Source organism: Cyprinodon tularosa, unplaced genomic scaffold (assembly GCF_016077235.1).
Source record: "Cyprinodon tularosa strain WSP-4 unplaced genomic scaffold, ASM1607723v1 ctg3, whole genome shotgun sequence".
Classification (NCBI taxonomy): domain Eukaryota; kingdom Metazoa; phylum Chordata; class Actinopteri; order Cyprinodontiformes; family Cyprinodontidae; genus Cyprinodon; species Cyprinodon tularosa.
Genome location: NW_024039007.1, coordinates 2,637,430 through 2,660,786, shown reverse-complemented (window position 1 = coordinate 2,660,786; position 23,357 = coordinate 2,637,430). Strand labels below are relative to the sequence as shown.

Sequence of the window (23,357 nt, the reverse complement as noted above, 5' to 3'; positions counted from 1 at the left end):
AGGACGGCTCCGACGCCAGAATCCGAAGCATCAACCTCGAGGATGAACTGTTTAGAAGGGTCAGGCTGAATTAACACCGGTGCTCTGGAAAACAAAGATTTCAGTTTGTCAAAAGCAGACTGAGCTTCGGGAGTCCATTGAAAATTCCTCTTAACCGAAGTTAAAGAGGTCAGAGGTTGAGCCGTCTGGCTATAATTTCTAATGAAACGACGGTAAAAATTGGCGAACCCCAAAAACCTTTGAAGCTGTTTTCGAGTTTCAGGAATCGGCCAGTCCAATACCGCCTTTATCTTGTCCTCAGCAGGCTTAACCTGCCCGCCCTCGAGCACAAACCCCAAAAAGGTCACTGATGGTTGGTGGAATTCACATTTTTCTGCCTTGACGAATAACTTGTTCTCCAGTAGCCTCTGTAACACCAGGCGGACATGTTTCTTGTGATCAGTTAAGTTCCGTGAATAAATGAGTATGTCGTCTATATAGACAAAGACAAACACATTTAAAAAATCTCTGAGAACATCATTCACTAGTGCTTGAAAACAGGCGGGGGCGTTAGTTAAACCAAAAGGCATCACCAGGTACTCGAACTGACCTAATGGTGTCTTGAAAGCAGTCTTCCATTCATCACCTTCTCTGATTCTGAGGAGATGATATGCGTTTCTCAGATCCAGTTTGGTGAAGACTGTTGCCCCCTGAACTGGTTCAAAAGCTGAGGCTAGGAGAGGTAGAGGGTACTTATTCTTTATAGTGATTTGGTTCAACCCTCTGTAGTCAATGCATGGTCTTAATGAACCATCCTTCTTGCCAACAAAAAAGAAACCAGCACCCAAAGGAGAAGAGGACGGACGAATAATTCCAGCAGCTAAAGACTCGTTAATATACTTCTCCATTGTCTCTCGTTCTGGTTTGGAGATGTTGTATAAACGGCTGCTGGGTAACGGTGCTCCAGGTAACAACTCAATTGCACAGTCATATGGTCTATGTGGTGGAAGGGACGTAGCACTGACCTTACTGAAGACCGGGGCCAAGTCATGGTACTCAAAGGGGACTGAAGATAGGTCAGGGGAGTCCATCTCCTCCCCCCCTCTAGGTGGCCCCACCACGGGGGCTGCCGACCGAAGACAAGTCTCATGGCATGACGTAGACCATGCTTCCACGTGACGTTCGGTCCAATTAATGCGTGGATTGTGTTTCTCCAGCCATTCGAATCCGAGCACCAACGGGGAACATGCGGAGGGAATGACAAAAAATGTGATAGTTTCACGATGGTTACCTGAGAGGAGGAGCTCGAGGGGTTGAGTTTGATGAGTAACTTGGTGGAGATTTTTCCCATCAATGGCAGAGACACGGAGAGGTTGAGAAAGGGGAACAGTTTCAATCATCAACTGTTGAACAAGGTTAGAGTCTATGAGGTTCCGTTCACAGCCTGAGTCAATAAAGGCAGAAAAGGAGAGGTTCTGATTATCACAAAACAAAGTGGCAGGAAGCATCAATCGAGGAGATTTCTTAGAGTTGGTTTGGCCCGCCAGACTCCTCAGATCCTCTGGCGGGCCCTGCCTTTTGATTTAGCCGGGCAGGAAGCAATGATATGTCCACTTTCACCACAATAGATGCAAAGTCTGCTCAAAAAACGTCTTTGCCTCTCCTCAGGAGTAAGCCGAGTGTGTCCCACCTGCATAGGTTCGACCTCCATACCATCAGAATGTGACGCCTGAACAGGCAGAGGGAGGGACTGGGCTTTAGGTCGCCCTGTGGGAGGAGAAGAACCAGTCATAATATTTGAAGCAGATGTAGAGGCATGAGACCCAGAATTTCTTAACTTGGAGCTGCTTCTGGCTCTAATTCTGTTGTCCAATCTAATTGTCAGTTTGATTAGATCCTCAAGGGAGGCTGGCTCGTCGAGAGTTGCCAGTTCGTCTTTAATATTCTCATTTAAGGCCATGAAATAAGCTCCCTTCAGAGCACTTTGATTCCATCCGGAAGCCGCTGCCTTAACCCGGAAGTTGATCGAAAAATCAGCCACAGATGAGTTTCCCTGCTTAATACTGAAAAGAGCACGAGAGTCAATTGTTTGATCAGTTTCTTGATTAAAAATCTGGGAGAACTCAGAAATGAAATCAGAGTATCGGCAGTTGAGACTTTCATCTGAGGGGAATCTGGCCTGGGCCCACTCCAAAGCTCTTCCTGTTAGTTGAGAGAGAATAAAGGTTATTTTCTTAAAGTCCGTCGAAAAACTGTTGGGAGAGTTCTGGAACAAAAATCTGCACTGAAATAAAAATCCTCTGCAATCCTTCATATTACCGGAGAATTTTTCAGGGAGGCTTGGGCGGAACTCTGATGATGTCACTGCTGGTGACCGCGGAGGTGGAACTGGACCCGGAAATGGTTGCGCTGCCGGTATGGCGTTAGCACTATTAAAGTAATTAGCATAGCCTTGAATTACCTGGTTCTGCATTTCAATGCGGGTGTTTAGCTCACGTAAGGCCAAGGCATGTCCATTTAGTTGGGCCGCCTGCTCTTCCAAGTGGCGGGTGAAGTGATCTGCTGGGCCTTGTGTTTGGCCGCAGTGTTCTGTCATGATCGGTACACTAATGTGACCCAATTATGCAGAACACCACGACACAGGAAACAGATGAAAAGTTAACAGAGTTTATTGAAGACAATCCAACGATAGTATGTTCTGGTTATGGTCCTGGGCAAACGGGTTCACCGGAGTCTGTGAGGAAGACAGTTAGTTAGCTGGGCTCTTAGCGGTTTGTCCTTTGATAGTCTCTGGTTTGTACCTTGTGGGTCCTTGAATGGATCTTGGAGAGGAAGGTTGTTGGAACTGGAGAGAGTCTGATTAGCTGAGTCCGTTAGCTGCTTCAGCGTCTTGCTTCTGAAAGGTAGCTGACCTTGACTTAGGATCTCCAGCTCTTGGTCCAGAGCTGCAAGAGAATCCAGGGGAAGTCTTCAGGTTTGGCTCTGAGGGCAGGCTCGGTGGGTTAAGTTCTTCCAGAGCTTCACGAAGGAGGATCAGATTTTCCTGGAAAAACAGAGACAAGATTAGGATCCTGTCAGGATCTCAGAGCAAGCAAAAGTTCTCAGAGGTTCAGGGCTTAGGTGCTAACCAACTGGCTCAACACTGCGGCGTTGAGGCAAGGTCTGAAGACAGCTTAAGTAGAGGGTCCTCCTGATGATGGTAACGAGCAGCAGCTGTGCAGAGGGCTCTGCTCAGGAGGATCCACAGCGGACTCTGCTGGAGAAGAGAGGTACTTCTCCAGCTTCCAACATAACCAGTCATTAATTCTGATCAATGTGGCTAAAAACCTACAGGCTTCTTTTGGAAAGCTAAAAATGAATAGTAACTTTGTTTTTATTAGGAACACACCAAATAAACAAAATAATAATATCAGTAGAAGGAAGTTTTTGAATGGACCAGCCAAAGCTTAGACCAGGATTGGTTCCATCACAAATCTTGGTATTTAATATGATGTTCAGATTTTTCAAATCCACTGACTGTCCAAACAACTCACAAACCCCTTGGGGACAGTAAGGTTTAGTACAATTAAAATATCTCCTTTCTCTTAATATGACACTTGTAGTTTTTCCCACTTCTGCAACCACCTGATCAGCATGCACAGACACAGACATGTCCACACAGGCTCATTATTTATGAACAGCATCATTGGGATGCATGAGCACGGCCTCATCTGAAGGCTGAATCCATCCAACGCAGGAGGGAAGAAGGAAAGAGAGACGCCCTGTCTGCTTGGGGATGAGATCAGACGGATGAAGTCGAGGGAAGACGTCTCGAATACAGAAACAAAGCTGCTGGCACATTAAACCACTGCACTCTCATCACTCCTCTGACAGCCTTCGCTGGTTTATCTAGAGGAACATTTACTCCGTTTACAGCAACAGTTGGTTGATTCCAGATTTATTATATTACTCAGTGATTTAGGTGAGTTAAGCTGGTTTTTGATTTTTTTACAGCTCAAGAGCGATCATTGACTGGAAAGGGGTGATGCAAAGGAAGCAAATGAGCTCAATGACAGCAGTGGTCCATCAACGCCCTCAATAACACCTGTTTTTTTCTACTGATAAAGCTGGTGAGCGAAAACAGTATGGATCGATTATCAGAGACAGGAATCACAGGCTTAGATTAAAACCCTGCCTGGTACACACACTGACAGGAGAGGAGGCATCCAGGCATCCTATAAAAGGTTTCAGGAAAAGTATTAATAACAGAAACATGAATGTTGGGGTCAGAGCTGAAGGTTAAGTGGGAGAGATGGTTTTGGTGTGTGTTATCAGGGAGGATGGAGATGCAGATTGAAAAGGGTCATGAGCTGGATTGTGGTGCACATGGGAGCAGTAGGGATGGAGGTTTGACTGTACAGTCATCTCTGCCTTCAACTGATAAGGCAGCGAGACACAGGAACTGCCTAATCCCTTCACCCCCAAATTACTGAAGGAAGACTGGAAGCTGGAGGGGGTTTATGATGGATTCTGGGGCAGGAAGCAGGAGAATGCAACATACAAAACAGGAAAAAAAAAACAGTTTTCTTAAAAGCCATTAACTGAAACAGCATATTTTGTATTTACACCTTAAACCAATATGCACTGGCAATTTCAATTCACAGAGGAACATAACATGTATTTGTATGGACCATCAAATTAATTTCTTTGATTTCTAACTCAGGTTCAAAGTCAGAGTTTCACCTCAATTGTGCGGTAGCAGATACCAACTAAGTAAGTATATTTCTAAGCACTTTTCATAGTAGCAACCAGCCCCCAGCAACAGGCATGACAATAATAATTTTTCCATACCATGAATATCCATGTTTTTACAACCAGAAAAATAATACAAACATTTTCTCATAAGTCAGTAAAAGAAAGGGAGCAATTTCTTTTATCAAGCTGACTGGCAGAGTGTAGCAAAAAGGGGGCAGGGGACACAGGCACTCTAGCTTACTTAAGAAATATGAAGTAAGTATTGTGACAGAACATTTTAGCAGTTTTTAAACTATCCATTTTCCGTCACGCTTCATCCCTGCTGTGGTTGCTAGGGGTGCTGGTGCCTATCTCCAGCTGTCTACCTGCAAGAGGAGAGGTACATCCTTGACAGGTCGCCAATGTATTCATTGGCGACCTGTCAAGGATGTACAAGGCAACGCAGAGAAAAACAGGACAAATAACCATTCACACACACTCACACCTAAGGAGAATTTTAAGAAGCTAAATAACAGTCATGTTTTTGGACTGTGGGAGGAAGCTGGAGTACCTGGGGAGGACCCACGCAGGCTCAGGGAGAACATGCAATCTCCATGCAGAAAGACCCCTTGCTGGGAATCAAACCCGGAACTTTCTTGCTGCAAGGCATCAGTGCTACCCACTGAGCAGCCCACTTTTAAACCATAATATTCAAAATCTTTAGTATACCTTAATAGTGGTAACTAAGCAATGGCGATTAAAAAAAAGTTATTTATAAACAATTGTGGAGTGGTTCAGATCATGTTCTGTATTTCCTGTTGTTGGATAGAATTCTGTCACAAGTGGAAATAAAGCTGATTTGGTTTATTTATACAAATGTCACAGTTAAACTACATCACATAAATACAACATCTGGAGCTGTATGTTTATGTTTTATCTGCAGGGAAAAGAGCAATCACATAGATATCCCCCTTGGCCTTTTTTTTTTATTGCAGAATTATTTCATTTAAACAAAAAAATAAAAGCCCTCTGGGTCAAAAGGTATACCGCTATCCTCTATGTGGTTTTAATAACTAAATTTGAAAATCACAAAGTAGATCCCTTTGATTCAAAGAGTGTCCTTGTTTTAAAGCTTTTAGTAAAAAGGGAAAATAAAATTTCATGACATGCTGATCAACAATCAGATCTGATTAAAGGAAAACTAGATCATTCTGATGTCTGCTCCATGGATGGTTGCATATCTAGATATTAATCATTTCAAATAGATTTAATTGGCTTCCTAATTGTTTTTTTTGTTTTTTTCAGGAAGGAGAGTGCATATCCATAGCAGTCAGACACATTGCCAGTCAAGCAGGGCAAAAACAAACACCATTCACAGACTAATCAGCCGAACATGCTGGACTGTAAAAGCAGCATTGGCAGTGAACCCTCATATGCATAGGAAAAATGTATGCAGACAGTCATTGGTTGGCATTTAAACACAGGATACTTGTGGTCTGAAATTTTAGTTTCTTTTATTTCATATATAAATTTATCCTATTTACTCAATATGAAAGTTTGCACTCAGTCTTTTTCACCTGCAAGACCACACAATTCCCCTGTCTAAGGGTGTTTTTTTAAAAAGACGTACCTTCTTCCCATAGCAAACCAGATTCTTTCTTAAGGTTGATTCATAACATGTTACTGTTTAACCAAAGTGTTTGTAATTTGTTTTGACCCTGACAACTTTCCATTATTGTAAGTAAGGGGGAACGAACGCTGCCGAGGCGGAACAGGGCTGATTACCAGGGCTGTATGATGAACTGTTCTCTATTTGCAAAGATATAAATATACAGTGCAGACTGAGTGAAATAGCCACAGATCACATTTATTTAACTGGGGTGAGTAGTTGAATACTTTTTCTCACTACAATATTAGATATAAAACCCTCTTATAAAGCAGAATGTCTTTGCATCCGCAGCAATGCATAAGATGGGGATTGGGAGGTCACTGCAATACGTTCTAAGTAACAGGAGAGATCAAAGAAAAGGAAAGATAACAGAAAAACAAAGAGGGAAAAAGGCGTCTTTTTTCCATTAAGTATTTGAAATAATCAGTCAGTCAAAAGCAAAAAAAGGGACCAGATGTGATTTACATGAGTGATTGATGTGCTGCATCAGAGGAGCAAACTGACTGCAATATTTCCTGAAGAAATCTAAATAAAAAAAGCAACAGAGGGAGGCAGACAGTGTCCTCGCCACCGAGGTTGTGTTTTCCTCAGCTCCATAGTGAGTGGATTACCGGGTCTAAATCTTCTCTATGCTCTGAGTGCTATAATCGCTGAGCGAGCACAGGACAGGGGAGCAGATGTCACATGGTCCACAGGGTGAAGCCTGGGGAATTAAGTGGGACAATTGGTGGATTGCCTTGGCATCAGAAAACCAGAAGAGGGGAAAGGGAGGGAGGAAGAGGAGAAGGGTAGATGCTATAGGATTCAGCAGGGATTGCTTGATTGGGGGTAAAGGAAAAGTTCTGGGGAGGCAGACGGCTACTGCGAGAGGAGAGGAGAGGCAAGTCTAGCTGGTTTGGGATGACGGAATCACCAGTAAAAGATAAATACAGTTATCTGACCTGGCTGCATCAAACCCATTCGGTAATGCTTTATTTTAAACTAGGGCCAGGGGGGGTTTCCAGTTCAAGCAGAATTTATTCTTTTCCCAGCATTTTAGAAAATAAGGTCTTCACAGCGAGGAACTACATATCCTTAGGGTGGACTAGGAGAAGACACTCTGCATTAACCCATTGAAGATTTATGCACACCACTTTTGTGCGAAGAGAGGTGATAGCGATTGGGTCAGAAAGGAAACGGGCGCATCTGTGGCTCATACAGTGGAGTGATTTCAAAAGCTGAAAGGAGAAATCTGAAAGGACTGAGTGGCAGTGTCATGGTTTCTGATGAAAAGCAACATTTTCTTCTTCTGCACTGCAGATTACTACAATTTTGAGGGGAGAGACTCTGAGTCAGTGCCTGTCCTACTTATGTAAAGTGCCTAATAACCATGAGCATGGATTTGCATAGATCTATTTTAGTAACGCTTGATATTGTTAAAGAGATAAAGCAGAAAAAAGCAGGGAAGGAAACAAAGATTTACGGTCAGCTGTCTCTTTAAACCCAGTCAAAATCTGCTCTTTTCTTTACATGACAGAATCAGAGACACTCAGAATTTTTCAGACTGAGATTAGCTGCTTGTAAAATAAAAGTGGCTTTACCTTGATATGTTTGACACCGCAGCTGACAAGCTTGTTTGGCTGGTACAGATCCCATGATATGTCAAATATCTGCGAAAAAATAAAGAGGAAAGACCATAAACTTCTGGAATATTAAAATGAATCAGTAGATTTTTCATAAAATAAGTCATTTCAATACACAAGGTTAGTAATTACGACTTTCAAAATAAAAGATTACATTGACTCTTTAAATTAAAAGACTTTTCTAATGAAACCAACTTGATAAGATGTTAATTCTTACTATGGCATATTAGCAAATGTTAAATGATCGACTGTATTTTATAGAATGATGGCGAATAATAGCATAAAAGATGCCTTTGTGAGCATGGTAGAATATATTATCATTGACTAAATAAATATTATTAACCAGAAAGCTGATACTAGCATATTGGTATATGTTATTATTTGAATAAATATGTAAAACATTATGATAAACATATCAGTTAAAAATTACATTAAAACAGCTTTTATTTTACCACTATCTAAGCTTTCATTCAAGTTCTTTCCAAGATGCTAATGTTTACTTATTTACTAAAGTTAGAATTGTTGCTAATTGTCACAAAGCTTTTGAACTTTAATATCAACTTTATTTTAATGTCCCCTGAGGGAAATTTTTTATTTAAAAGCATAAAAAACTATTTTGTCCAGAAGCGTGTTTCATCCTGCCATCTCATTTGACTGGAAAAAAGAGTATTTTGGAGCTCAATTGAACGTGCTTGAACGTTCCTCTTTAGGAACGAGTTGAAATTAACTGTAAAGTTATGTAAAAACTGTTGTAAAGTTATAGAAATATCTTGTTAAATGGTCATAATATGTAACTTACAGCTTTATATAATTATTAATATATCAATATTATTACATTATTATTTTGTGATATATGAAAATATGTAAATAATGATATTTTAATGTTTAAATATTATTTTCACTGTTAACCATAGTTGGCCAGTGTCACAGCATAATTTCCCTATGGTTACATAATAACAATAAAGGCTAATGATTTTTCATCCAAAGTAAAAAAAAAAACTGTCATTATACATAGAGAATAGGCTAATGAAAACCAGTGCTAGTCAATATGCATGTATTAATATGTTAACTTATATTAGAATTTTTGCAGCCCACTGCTCCCTAAGAGGATAGATTAAATTCAAAGGGGAATTTGTCCAGTGAGACATTAATAATGTTCAATTATTAATTATCATTAATATTAGCTCCTGTAAGATAACGTCATTCTAGCTTATGCTACCACATTAATGAATGCAGACTCTACTTTAGCTTAGTAGATGATTTTCACTTTTAATTGCTAAAATGTATTTAGTTAAATTTATGTTTTAGCTTTAAATGCGAAAATGCGTTGCATTTTGGACCCAACCAAAAAAAAAACCTTGTTAATTAGAGCACACAGGTGGCTATGCAGCATTTATTTTGAAGAGAGAGGCAAAACTTCAGTATTGGTTCTTTTAAAATGTGATGAAGAATAAATAGGATGAAAGTATTTACCCTGTCTGTGTGACCAGGAGCAGCTGCCAGCACCTTCCCTCTTCTCCAGTCCCACACACAGATTGTGTTTTTTGAGTCCAATCCCACAGACACCAGGCACTGCAAAGAGGGCACAGAAATAAATGAAAATACTGTCTGCTTTCTAACACAGATTACTGCAAACTTCCAGTGCAGTCTGACTAATCACATTAAGAAGCTAATAATGACTACAGAACAGTTGTCCAGCCTCTGGCAGTTCTATGGAGCACATTTAAGCATTTTTTTGCCAGAGGACACACCTACAGCTGACTGAGTAGGCAGCATAAGTGGAGCAGAAGAGGAGAAAGCAGCTCATGGAAATCCTTCCTCTGTAGCTTACTTCACATGTTAAGGAATGCCCTCTTTAATCCTCTGCAGAGTCAATGTTCAGCTGACTATAGAAGTGTCTGGTAAGGCATTTGGAAGGTCTTGAGATGTATTTTAGCAGTCAGTGCTATGGGGAGCAGGGGTTAATTCCAATAAACTCATGTGCTTGGAGAGTAAGTTGTATGGATTTACGAATCTTCTGTCAGCTGATTTATCACAACAGCTTGTCAGAGAAATAGACTTATGTTTTTATTTATATTCATGGCTGCAAGATTATAGGTTTTGATTACGCAGAAAAATGAATACTAACACGTTTCCCTTACATTTGCAGTGTTTCATAAAAACTGTGATATTAAAGTGAGCATACATTGATTTTAGTTATTTTTAGACATTTTGCTTATTAGAGCACAGAAGAATTTGGATCGAAGCAACCTAATGGGTACATGTAACTTCTTTCAGCTCCCTAAGCCAATATTTGGTAGAACCGTTTGCTATAACTGCACATTTATTTTAGTATTTGTCTGATTTAAAGCATTACCTTGTAGCTTTCATTGCATTTAACATACTGTATGTTTAAGATGTTATAAGCTAGAAGCTAAAACTATTAGTCTCTTTTGAAGCCTCTAATAGGTTTTCTTTCGTCATTGCCCTCTTTTTTCTGTTTAAATCAACTTTATATATATTGACTGCCCAGGTCAGAAAAACATTACTACAAAATACTGCTGGCACAATGATGCTTAGCAGTAGGGAAATTATGCAAAGGTTGATGTGCACAGTGAGTTTTTTTGTGTGTGCTTTTTTTCCATAAATTGTACTCTTGATTGTGGCTCCCATCCAACATGATTGAAAAAAAAACCTTTTTCAACGTCTGCTGTATCCCCTGGATGGTTTGTAGTAAAGTACAAACAGATGTTGTTTTGTTTTACTTTTTTACAACATTAGTGTCCTTGCTAATCCTCCTCAAAGTCTAGAGTTGTGGAGTGCACAACTGATATTTGTCAGATAAACACTTGAGCACAAGTCACGAGAAAGCACTTACCTACACTTTACAGCCACTTTATCAGGTAAACCCCACAAGTACCAGGATGTCTTCAGAACTGCCTTAATCCTTCATTGTATCGATTCAACAAGGTACTGAACACATTCCTCAGAGAGTGTGGCCCATATTGACATGACATGACATGACATGACTGGAAAGAGCCATCAGAAGATGGGTACACTGTGGTCAGAATGGGATGGGTATGGTCAACAATACTCAGGTAGTCTTTGGCATTGACCTAATGCTAAGATGGTATTAAGGGGCCCAAAGTGTGCCAATAATGTATCCCTTGGCACACTGTGACACCACAAGACTGAATCATTGATACAATGCAGGATGGATTCATTCTGACGCTAAAATCTGACCCTACCCTCTGAATGTTGCAGAAGAAATCAAGACTTATCAGAGAGTTTTCCAAACTTCTTTTGTCCAGTTTAGTGAGCCTGTCCAAATTGTAGCCTCAGTTTTATGTTCTTAGGTGACAGGAGTGGTCCTTTGCTGCTGTAGCCCATCAGCCTCAAGGTTTGACATGTTATGGGTTTAGAGATGCTCTTCTGCATACATCTATTGTAACAAAGGGTTATTTGAGTTACTGTTGCCTTTCTATCAGTTACAACCAGTCTGGCTATTCTCCTCTGACCTCTGGCATCAACAAGGAATTTGTTTCCACAGAATGGCCGCTCACCGGATATTTTCTGTTTTCAGACCATGCTCTATAAACCCTAGAGATGGACCATGCCACATTCAAAAGTCACTTAAATCACCTTGTATCCCCATCCTGATGCTCAGTTTGAACTGCATTATCTTCACCATGTCTACATGCCTTAATGCATTGAAATGCTGACATCTGATTGGCTGATTAGAAGTTTGCAGAAGTTTAACGAGCAGTTGGGCAGGTGTCATAAAGTGGCTCGTAAATGTACACTCCCATGATGAGAAAGAAATACCAGCCTGTTAAAGTTTAGATATGTTTGTATTGGTAGTACATTTTCCTTAAACCAAGGATCTAACTGGCAGTTGCTAATGTGACTTGGCTAAGGTATTTGTAGTAAGCCAAGCACTGCGAGATTTGAGACCGGTTTGTGAACATGCGCTTCTCAGATGAGGTCCTGTGATAGGAAGGTATCCTCAGTAAGGACAAAAATTTCATCCAAAAGAAACATGGCAGATTTTCAATGTATAGGTTGGATTATCCAAGAATGAGACTTTTTCTTAGCTCACAATTTCTTTCTGCGTCTTAAAATATTTGTACAGTGAGCTGTAAAACAGTTTTTTCCAGGTTTCCACACTGACCTACAGACTTTTTGAGCCATGTTGCAATTTCTACAGAACAGATCTTTTTCAGTCATGGTTCTTTGTCAGCTAAGAAAAAAGTGTTATAATTTTATATAAGGCTGAGGCCATGGATGTCTCCTCATCTGCAAACATGTATGATGTAAAATGTGATGATATGGCAGAGTGGAGTTGTATAAAATGCTTCTTTAACTGTTAAACTGGGCCACTTCCCGAAAAGTGAGCCCGGGGGTAAGCAGCTGCCTTCTGTAACTCTAAGCAACTTCTCTGATCTGAGTAAGATTATAAATTCTATCAAAATCTTTTGTCATGCCTCATTATTATTTAATACATATAAGTTATGAAGTGTTATTTAAAGAGTTTGTCCCAAGTGATCTTTTTCAGGAAAACTTGCTGGGGGGCCAGATTTGCTTATCACCCAGGCTGAATTCACCGAGGTGGTCAAAAAACTCCAGGGTGGCAAGGCTTTGGGGGTGGACGAGATACACCCTCAGTACCTTAGAGCTATGGATGTTATCAATCTGTCATGGCTGGCATTCTTCTCCAACATCACGTGAAGGTCAGGGATAGTCCCTTTTGATTGGCAAACTGGGGACGTGGTCATCTGCATTATGCTGCGTTCACACCGGGGGCAGCTGGCGCGACAGAAGCAGCGAGTTTACATGCAAAGTCAATGGTTGACGCGCGTCAAGGCACAGCAAAAGGTCCCGCGGCGCGTTTTGAGCAGCAGGCGCAGCGCGTCTGAGCAGCTGAAGCAGCGCGGCGGGCGCGTTTAAGCATCTGACGCGCGTGACGCGCCGCAAACGCGTTGCTGCTCGAGATGGAAAATTGAATTTTTGCTGCTCGACGCGCCGCGTCAACCAATCAGAGAAGCTGATCTGGGAGCTGGCTGGGAGAGAGACACAGCGCTGATGACACAGACCGCTCTGATTACTCCTCTTAAACAGTTTATTAACGCATAATTAACTTAAAATATATACATCTGCCGGCAGAATATGTTCACTTTTATTATCCTGCTGCCTGCAGATCGGATTATTTAGATGAAAAACACCTACCAGCCGCCGCGGTAAACCGCGAGGAGGCGACCCGGCCAGAGGCTGCTGATGAAGGGATTCCTTCTGTCGGCGCACTGCTGGTATGTGGGGGTCTGAGCGGCTCCGACAGAAATAACATTGGGAGGCAGGAATGTAATCTGGATGAACTGACTGGAAGTTTTCAGGTGTATTTTCTCACTTAAAAACATATTAAAACTACTTTATTCCCACTGATCACAGCAAATATAGCTGCAAGGCAGAGAAAGGATAGTGAAGCTCCGCCCAACGCGCGTCAGAGCCACTTTTGCACAGCCAGAGCAGCAAAGCTGTTTCAGCCGCGCGTCAGAACTCACTGGTACAAGCAGCAAAAATGAAGCAGCAGACGCGATTTTGCTGCTTTTGCAGCGTCCGGTCTGAATGTAGCATTAGAACGGGGATAGAAGGGTGTATTCCAACTATAGGGGGATAACATTTCTTAGCCTCCCTGGGAGGGCTTATGTCAGAGTGCTTGAGGGGAGAGTCTGGCTGATTGTCGAAGACGAGTTTTCGAGTCCAAACTTGTTTAAACTTTGCAGATTGGATTCACCTGGTTCAGTGGCTGAGTAGAAAAAATACATGACATAGAGATGACTTGTTGACTCCAGGTCCCCCATCTCTGAGATAAGTTTGAGTATCTTGGGGGTCCAGTTCACAAGTGAGGGAAGAATGAGGTAGGAGATTGATAGACGGATCAGTCTGTTGTGGTGAAAATAGAGCTGAGAAAAGACACGCTCATGAAAATGAAAAAAGAACGAGATACCGGATACAAGTGTCGGAAATTAGCTTTCTTTGCAGATTGGCTGGGCACTTCCTTAGAGATAGGGTGAGGAGCTTCGTCATTTGGGAGAGGTTTGGGCTTCCCTCAGCAAAGCTGAGGAGGTGTCTGCAAAGTAGGAAGTCTGGTAGTCTCTGCTGGCACTGCTGGCCCTGTGACCCACTCCCAGACGAAGCGGAAGACAATGAGTGCAAGTACAAGTACATTTCTACATATGGTCGTTGCAAAATCAAGCCTGAATGTTTTTCATAAGACTGTAGCTTAACTGACCAAAACTACATATCTAAGATTGTGAGTTGTAAAGGAAAAATTATGTGGTTTTTAATAAATAAAACAATGAGTATTTGAAAACTATGCTGCATTTTTTTCATTTCCGTTACATTCATACTCCTAAATGATAAAATAAAACCAGTAAATGTTGTGTAAAGAGTCCAGATCTGTTGACTTTTCAGCCTCTATGGAATAAAGGCTAATACTGGACGTAATCCAGAGCAGCAAGTCTCTGTACTGAAAACACAGTGGCAGGGTCAGGATGACGCAGTTTTCTTAAACTGGGACAGAAAAGCCTGTCCAAATGTTTGTAAAGCTTAATGAAGTTAATAAAGTGTCACTCCTTGAAGGAAACCTGTTAGAAACTGCTAAAAGTGTAATATTGGGTTGAAAATTCTCCTGACAGCAGGACAGTGGACCTAAACATGTAGCCAGAACAGTTATTTAATGGCTTTAATTAAAACTCATTCATGTGTCCATTCAAAGTCTAGGTCCTAATCCAACCGAGAATCTGTGGCTAACTTGAAAATATATTTGTTAACTTTTTTACTTCACAATTGTGTGGTGCTCTATCCTGGTCTATTACACGACATTCAGATAAATTGCATTTCAAAAGAGTAATCCTTTGAAATTGATCAGATCAGTGTGAAAAAAAAGAAGCAAATTTAACTAAATCCCAAAGAAAAAAAAAAAGAAATTAAACCAAGAAAGAAAAGACTATTTAACCAAACTGGACTTTAGAATATACTGTTCTTCAAACTTGCAGTAATAGCTTGCACAATTTACCTGTCCCTCAAGGTCGAACGCCAGGCAGGCGATGCCATGTGTATGCACATCTTTTAGGATGGACACAGTCTGCACAGTGTAGGAGTCCCACACACAGATGTAAGGCTCTTTGCCAACTTGTCCTGTGGCGACCAGCACACGCTCCGGATGTAGAGCTAAACTGTAACGAAGCACAAAGAAGGGAGAACAAGTGAGCTTTTCCCATTTGCGTGCTTGCTTGCTCGCTTGCATGCACGTGTGCCGGAGGCAGACGAGGGATTCACCCTGCCAGCAGAAACCACTGATTTGAGATGAGCACATTAAGTCCACACTGGGTCTGAAAGTGGAATCACAGGGGCAGCTTGATGAGGTGACATGGTTCAATTAACCCGGTCACGCTCAGATGCACACACAGCAAGGCTTACTTAAGGACAAAAGCAGCACTAGCAAACCTGCAAGATCCGTTCTTATTTTGTTTGGTTGTTTATTGTCAGTATCTTGAACCATGATTTAGGTCTTTCTATTTCTGTCACCCATCTGGGTTTTCCTCACTTCACCTGGTCTACCGTATGTTTGTAACAGTTACATAATCCTTCACTCTCATTCACTCAAACTCCCCCCCCACCTACCAGCTTTCCCATTCTACTGCTGGGAAACAGGTGACTGTATTTAATTGTTACTCGTATCCCCTCCACTCATTTTCCAAGAATTCTTAAACCATGAATTCCCAATTTTTTTCTGCTAAAATTTTGACCTGGCTTAACAAACATAAACACCTATTTTTTACCTGGCACATTCCTCATTCATTCCTCATTTTACTTTTTATGCCTTACATAATCAGAGTGCAAAAGAAGCTAAAAATAGCTGTCAGAGGAAAAGGAAAAAAAAATAATTGAAGCATTTTCGAGATGCAGATAGACACAAAAGAGAAAAATCCTTGACACAAGCAGGTTCTGCACTGAAAACACATCTAATCTGAAAAACTCAACAGTATCCACCGGTAACGCTGCTTTTAAATAAAAATGCCCCCTAATTAGTTAATCCCAGTGCATTTAAATGTGCACAGAATAACAATGTTACTGCATGTTAAACAAGAAGCCTTAGTGACAGCTACAAGATCGCTGTTTCGCTTACATTTCTCCATCTGAAGGGCTTGCTAAATGCCATCACTAATGACTTAGCCTGCAGCGCGTTACCACGGCACTTCTGTTTGATATAAGCAATGGCTGCTTGGCTGCCTTCCATCTGCCAAATGCTCTAGCATGAAAGTAGCTAAGGCAAATGCTGCAGCAATTAAATGAACTGTTTTGATGTAAATTCAGGGCCAATAAACAGCCTAGGGAGGTCGATTTTCAAGGTGAAAAAAGCACATATGCGTCACAAAATTTGAAGGACACAAAACTTTAACTTTTACAGAGCAAAGTAAAAGTAAGCACCAATCTCTTGACTTAAAAGATACATAATTCATAAATAACAACTGTTGAGGATGAATTCTCATGTTTAGGGTACAGTATTTGAGACTAATTTAAAAAAAGACAAAATGTTCAAACAGTGGGGACAATTTCAGCATAATTAATGATTGTTTAAGAATATGTTTTAAAACCCAAATTTAAACAAATATGTTTAATTAAAGTAATGATAACACGGACAGTATATAAAGATTACTTTTGCTTTTCCCGCATCATATAAAAGATACCAGTTGTTTTCCTCATGATTGTGATGAAGACACATTAAAAACCACTAACAGCTTTACTTTATCTTTAAAACATGATGAGATTCTCATGGCCCAGATTTGTCACTTAAAGTATGTTTACCCACAACAGGTTTAATATTAATTTCAGCTCTTGATGATGCATATAAGGGAATATGTTCCTTTAAAAATAATTCAAGAATTTTAGAAACAAGAAATGGCATTAAAAGTTTGGTTTTAATGCAAATAAATAGATACAAAACCAAGCATGTTGAAGAAAACACAAAATCCCTTTTGTTTAAAACAACAAGCTTCCAGTCAGAGATTTGACCAACCTTCTTATAAGAAACAGTAGACTAATTGTTGGTATTAATCAAAAAAACCTTTATGTTGGTCTCTCTTTATCCATTTACAAACTAGTTTGTTAGGGATAGTTTTTGATTAGTTTTAACACCCAATTCTGTGTCAGTAGTTAGACCCAGCTGTTATATTAGATTAAAGTAAATGATCAGAAAATTCAGGAATGGCATTCTGTTACCACTGATAAAAAGGAGCCACATTTCAAAAATAAGCAGCTTAAATGACAGCTATGGAGAAAATGAAGATATTTAGGCTTTCAAACCTTTCAAACCTACTACTACTATACCTACTATATTACTGTGAAGGATGGTGATCATGGTATCATGTTAAGGAACTGCACTTAAACAGTGAATTAAGCAGTAAGCAGTGTTGTATAGTAACAGAGTAAAAATACTTCACTACTCTACTTAAGTATATTTTGGAGTACTTTATACTTTCCAAGAGTATACATTTTTTTGAGAACTTTTACTTTTACTTCACTACATTTACAAACTTAATTGCATACTTTTCAATGTTTGGTTTAGTTACTAAATAAATAAATAAAACGAACGAGAGAAACGCAAGTGTTTTGACCCCACCTACTGACTACAAAGTCAGGTCTTGCCTGGGCTTTTTCATTAACACCAATAGGATACGCCTGTTTCGCAAAGCCAGTCTAAATTTATCTTACACTTGGTAGTGTATATTATTTTAAGTTAATTTAACCTTTAAAGTTTACCAAAATATAAAAAAAATGTCATTCAAACTGCACTTACTTTTTACTTATACTTTTCGCTACATTACTTGAGTACATCTATTTTTACAGTAATTCTTATACTTAAGTACAAGCAATTTCAGATACTTTAAGACTTTTACTCAAGTAAAATTTCAGTCAGTGACTTAGACTTTTACCAAAGTCATATTTTGGAGAGGTACTTATACTTTTACTTGACTCCAAGATTTCAGTACTTTATACAACACTGGCAATAAGGATGAAGCAGTATCACTATCTTCAAATACATTATCTTCACCTCACATAAACAGCCTTTCTTCAGGTTAGATTGAAAAAAGAGAAGAGCATGTTGATGGCTCCAACAAAAAACTGATTCTTATTTAGCTTTCCAAACTGATCTTGACACTGAGCATTTGAATAGATGAAGAAAGGATATATAGAGTTTATGGTAATTAAATTGAACGTATACGTTGCTTTTTTACTCAAAGTAATCACTAAAAGTGCTTTTCACAAGAGCTGCATTCACCAAATCGTACTTACAAATGTAACTTTGGGCGAAGTTTGTTGCCCAACAGCTCCTCCATTGAGCTGCAGTTGCTTGCATTATTGAATGTCCTTGAACCCATGTCTATTGAAATATGAGGGCGATGTTTTATAGCCACATCTGAGGCAGGAGGTGATTCAGTTTATATAAGCTTTACTGTTTCCTATAGAAAAAGATCCAACCAGAATAATACCCAGGACTTTGTCGATTACTACAAAAAAAAAAAAAACAGGCTTTTCTACTACCTACCAAGGGCTATTAGACAAAAACCATTGTAAATATTTGAGTCCATATGTAGAAATGTTAACCCTTTGGATAAGAGATAATTTACCGTAGATTTTTATTGTCTAATATATTGTGTAGTTATACATATACTTATTTAATTTGTAATTATCATAAAACATTAATGATGTTGAAATAAAGTTTGGCATTCCTTCAAACTTTCAAGGGGAAGCTGTGAGAAACATTCAAGCACCAATTCTTTTTCATAAACTCCAGTAAAAGCTGGGATGAATGGTACCTCAGTGCCACAGTAAAAGCACAAACTGTAAAGGATCCTAACAAGAAAGAACAGATGTGCTCTTCAGGGACCAAGCTCCTATCTGGTGTCTAATCTTAAACTATTCCATGAGCTTAGACTTCCTGGTTTTCAACAAGCCAGATCTTATTCTGCCTCATCAAAGATACACTATATTGCCAAAAGTATTTGCTCACCCATCCAAATTATTGGAATCAGGTGTTCCAATCACTTCCATGGCCACAGGTGTATAAATTCAAGCACCTAGGCATGCAGACTGTTTTTACAAACATTTGTGAAAGAATGGGTCGCTCTCAGGAGCTCAGTGAATTCCAGCGTGGAACTGTGATAGGATGCCACCTGTGCAACAAATCCAGTCGTGAAATTTCCTCGCTCCTAAATATTCCACAGTCAACTGTCAGCTGTATTATAAGAAAATGGAAGTGTTTGGGAACGACAGCAACTCAGCCACGAAGTGGTAGGCCACGTAAACTGACGGAGCGGGGTCAGCGGATGCTGACGCGCATAGTGCGAAGAGGTCGCCAACTTTCTGCAGAGTCAATCACTACAGACCTCCAAACTTCATGTGGCCTTCAGATTAGCTCAAGAACAGTGCGCAGAGAGCTTCATGGAATGGGTTTCCATGGTCGAGCAGCTGCATCCAAGCCATACATCACCAAGTGCAATGCAAAGCGTCGGATGCGGTGGTGTAAAGCACGCCGCCACTGGACTCTAGAGCAGTGGAGACGCGTTCTCTGGAGTGACGAATCGCGCTTCTCCATCTGGCAATCTGATGGACGGGTCTGGGTTTGGCGGTTGCCAGGAGAACGGTACTTGTCTGACTGCATTGTGCCAAGTGTAAAGTTTGGTGGAGGGGGGATTATGGTGTGGGGTTGTTTTTCAGGAGCTGGGCTTGGCCCCTTAGTTCCAGTGAAAGGAACTCTGAATGCTTCAGCATACCAAGACATTTTGGACAATTCCATGCTCCCAACTTTGTGGGAACAGTTTGGAGCTGGCCCCTTCCTCTTCCAACATGACTGTGCACCAGTGCACAAAGCAAGGTCCATAAAGACATGGATGACAGAGTCTGGTGTGGATGAACTTGACTGGCCTGCACAGAGTCCTGACCTCAACCCGATAGAACACCTTTGGGATGAATTAGAGCGGAGACTGAGAGCCAGGCCTTCTCGTCCAACATCAGTGTGCGACCTCACAAATGCGCTTCTGGAAGAATGGTCAAAAATTCCCATAAACACACTCCTAAACCTTGTGGACAGCCTTCCCAGAAGAGTTGAAGCTGTTCTAGCTGCAAAGGGTGGACCGACGTCATATTGAACCCTATGGATTAGGAACGGGATGTCACTTAAGCTCATATGTGAGTCAAGGCAGGTGAGCAAATACTTTTGGCAATATAGTGTAGATCTACATTCTACAGCTTAAACCAATGATTAAATATGGGTCAGGTGCTCATCTCAAATTTGAATTTCTCATGTTAATGTTGGTAAAAAAAAAAAAAAAAAAAAAAGATGCCTTCAAAACACACAGAAACATTCAAGAAGGTAATAAAATGTAACTTTATTGTTCTCACATTGGAAAAATGTATCTCTGCATTTAACCCATCCCCTTGGGGAGCAGTGGGTTGCCATCGTGGGGCACCCGGGGAGCAGTGTGGGGTTAAGAGACCCAGAGTGGCAGTCTGTGGGAGTGGGGCTCGAACTTAGAACCTCAGGGTTCCAAGCTCTGTGCCCTAGACACTAGGCCATCACTCCTCTGTTGGTTTAAAACTTTCAAAATATAATATTCTACTGGCTTTTCTTGTACCTCTCTATACAGTACATATAAAGCTATTTTACCTTTTCTTTGGTCTTCAAATTTGATTGCATTTATTGTTGACTCCTTTGGCGCAGAGTGTGTCTGTCTAGAGTCGACACGTGGGCTCCTTATTGTTCTTCCTGTTCTTCCTTTTTCTGTATTACAGCATAGTTTAACCTGCTTTCAATTATCCTTAATGGATTTATGAAGCATTTTCCCTTTTCAAACATATACTTTGTTTTTCATCTATCCTGTTTTCATACGTTTTATAAATTACTGATTTTCCTCTCAATCTCCTGCCTCTTGGGATCTGAATAGAAAACTTTGATCCTAACACCTACCAAACCTCTCAGGACTGCCACATCATTTGTATTAGATGTACTGTGTCTAGAAAAAGTATTCACACCCACTCATACCTTTTAAGAATTTTCTCATATCATAACCAAAAACTTTAAAAGAATTTTATTGTGAAGCTAATAATAATTTGTGAAACCATCTTTAAATACATTTACCTTATTTACTGTATGTTTCTAATATCTTTGGACATTAACAGATTGATATTAATGTCCATTCTTCTCTGCAAAATATCTCATGTTTGATCAGACTGGATGAAGACCATCTATGAATATCAAAGACTTCTAATCTCTTTCCAAATTCTCATTTAAAAAATGTTCTGCACCTTGAGTCTAACAATTTAAAGCAAGAGCATGTCTCATTCAGTTCTGGCTTTTGCTGCATGTTAGGTGCTCTTGTTCTGTTGGAAGGTGAATTTCCATCCCAGAAACTAGATTATTGGTGTCTATAAAAGTTCTTCTTCTAGGACAAACCTTGCATTTAGTTCAATCAATTCTCCCATTCACTCTGACAAGCTTCCCTATGCATGCTAAAGAAAAGCATCCCCATAGCAGGATTTTGTCTCCAATGTGAGCTGGGGTGTGGGACCCTAAGTAAAGGAGGCTGAATAGAAATTAGGGCTGAAACAATCCAATTAAACATGATTAATCAATTATTGAAATAATAGTTTACTAATTTAGTAATCGATTATTCGTTAAAATGATTGTAGAGACTCTGAAACATGCCTTTCGCTGACAGAACAACTCACTTACAGCAGCAATAATACCAAAATTATTTTAAAAAATATGTGAAAAGTTTGCATTTAAAATAAAAAATATTTTTAGTCAGTCAGTAATCTCTATCCAGAACTACTCAAGAAGAAAAGTTTTAGTTTTTACCTGGTTTAATTTAGTAAAAAATCTTTTTTTAAGGAACCTTAGGCTATCAGATTACTAATCGAAAAAAAAAAAAATTAAACAGATTAATTGATTTGTACAATAATCATTAGTTGCAGCCCTAATAGAAATGCACTCTGTTTATGTGACACATTTCATCCAAGCAAAATATAGTGACCAACAACTCCTAAGTTTTTTTCTTTTTCCAGCTTTTTATTGTTATTAGACTGTCACAAGTACAGGGCAACGAAATTAACTCTCTGCATTTAACTCCTCAGGATTCCAAGGACTTTGCCCTAACCGCTAGGCCGCCACTCCTCTATTGTCTGTTATTCTAATGGTAACCTTGGCTAAAATTATAACACAAACTAATACTAGCATGTTAATGAACAAGAACCTCTGGATTCCAAGCACATTGCCCTAACCACTAGGCCGCCACCCCTTCACTCTGTCGCTTACTCTTCTGATTCAGTTCCATTTTTATTTAATTTTTAACCTGTACATTTTGTTCAGCACAAACTTGGAAATCTAAAATATTTTTTATTCATGAATCCCTATAGGTGCTTTTAAAATGATCAGCTTTACTCATAATTATCTAAAATAGAGGAAAGAAGAGAAATTATTTAGGTTGGAAGAAGCTACTTATACTTGTGACCAAAACAGCTTCACACAAAACAGCCAGTATTTCTAACACATTAACACTGTGGGCCTGAAGCTATTAAACATTCTTCTGAAAGAGCATTTGTTCTTTTCACTGTTGTTTGAATCAAAAATTTGTACTGAACTCCATTTACTATTCTGAGCAAGTATCTTGTATTTAAATACATACTTACACCAAATATGTTTACAAATCTTACAATAAAATATTTTCATCTTTTTTTGTCTGACAATCTAATAAGGAGGCTAGGGAGTTTCACAACAGAAAAGAAATCAGGGCTGACATCTTAAAATGCTCCACTCATTAAACATTGAGCAAACAGAAACAGCTGAGCTAACTCAGTGGTCTTAATTGTGTAATTTGTAAATAAATCGGGTAATATGGATTTCTACTTGATACTAGGATGAGTGTACGACTATGTGCACTATATGTGTTCCTCCTTTTTCCCTTTTGTCAGCTGTTTTGTTCTCTCTCCTTATGCTTCAGCATCTCAGACACTATTCTATAAAATGGGTGTGCATCTGATTGGCCAAGTATATTACTGGCAGGCACAACGTAAGTGCACACTCTTTGTAATATGTTTGCCTAAATAATTACAATCTAAAAACCTTTTCCTAGTATTTATACGGTTTCTTGTGATACTATGACTACTATTAATTTTGGAGCTTTAGTCTTTTCATATTCCTTGCAATTTTTTATTTTAAATGAAGGTTATCCACACTAGTCACACTATATTTTGGGCAAAAACTTCTGGCAATGATCCAAAAAGCTACCTTAAAAGAGATTAAAATCATCTCTTCTTCTTTCAACAAGAATCTT

General features: G+C 39.7%; 1 protein-coding gene across 8 annotated transcripts in view; it reads right to left on the bottom strand.

Moving 5' to 3' along the window:
* Window positions 1–23,357, bottom strand: part of eml5 (EMAP like 5) — a 73,194-nt gene that overhangs the window by 45,751 nt on the left and 4,086 nt on the right. For all 8 annotated transcript variants that reach the window (XM_038291491.1, XM_038291486.1, XM_038291488.1 and 5 more), the window contains exons 2-4: window positions 15,038–15,197; window positions 9,457–9,555; window positions 7,942–8,010 (exon numbers count right to left, since the gene is read on the bottom strand). In XM_038291491.1, the coding sequence (XP_038147419.1) occupies window positions 7,942–8,010; window positions 9,457–9,555; window positions 15,038–15,197 (328 nt within the window). The remainder of the gene's footprint in view (window positions 1–7,941; window positions 8,011–9,456; window positions 9,556–15,037; window positions 15,198–23,357) is intronic.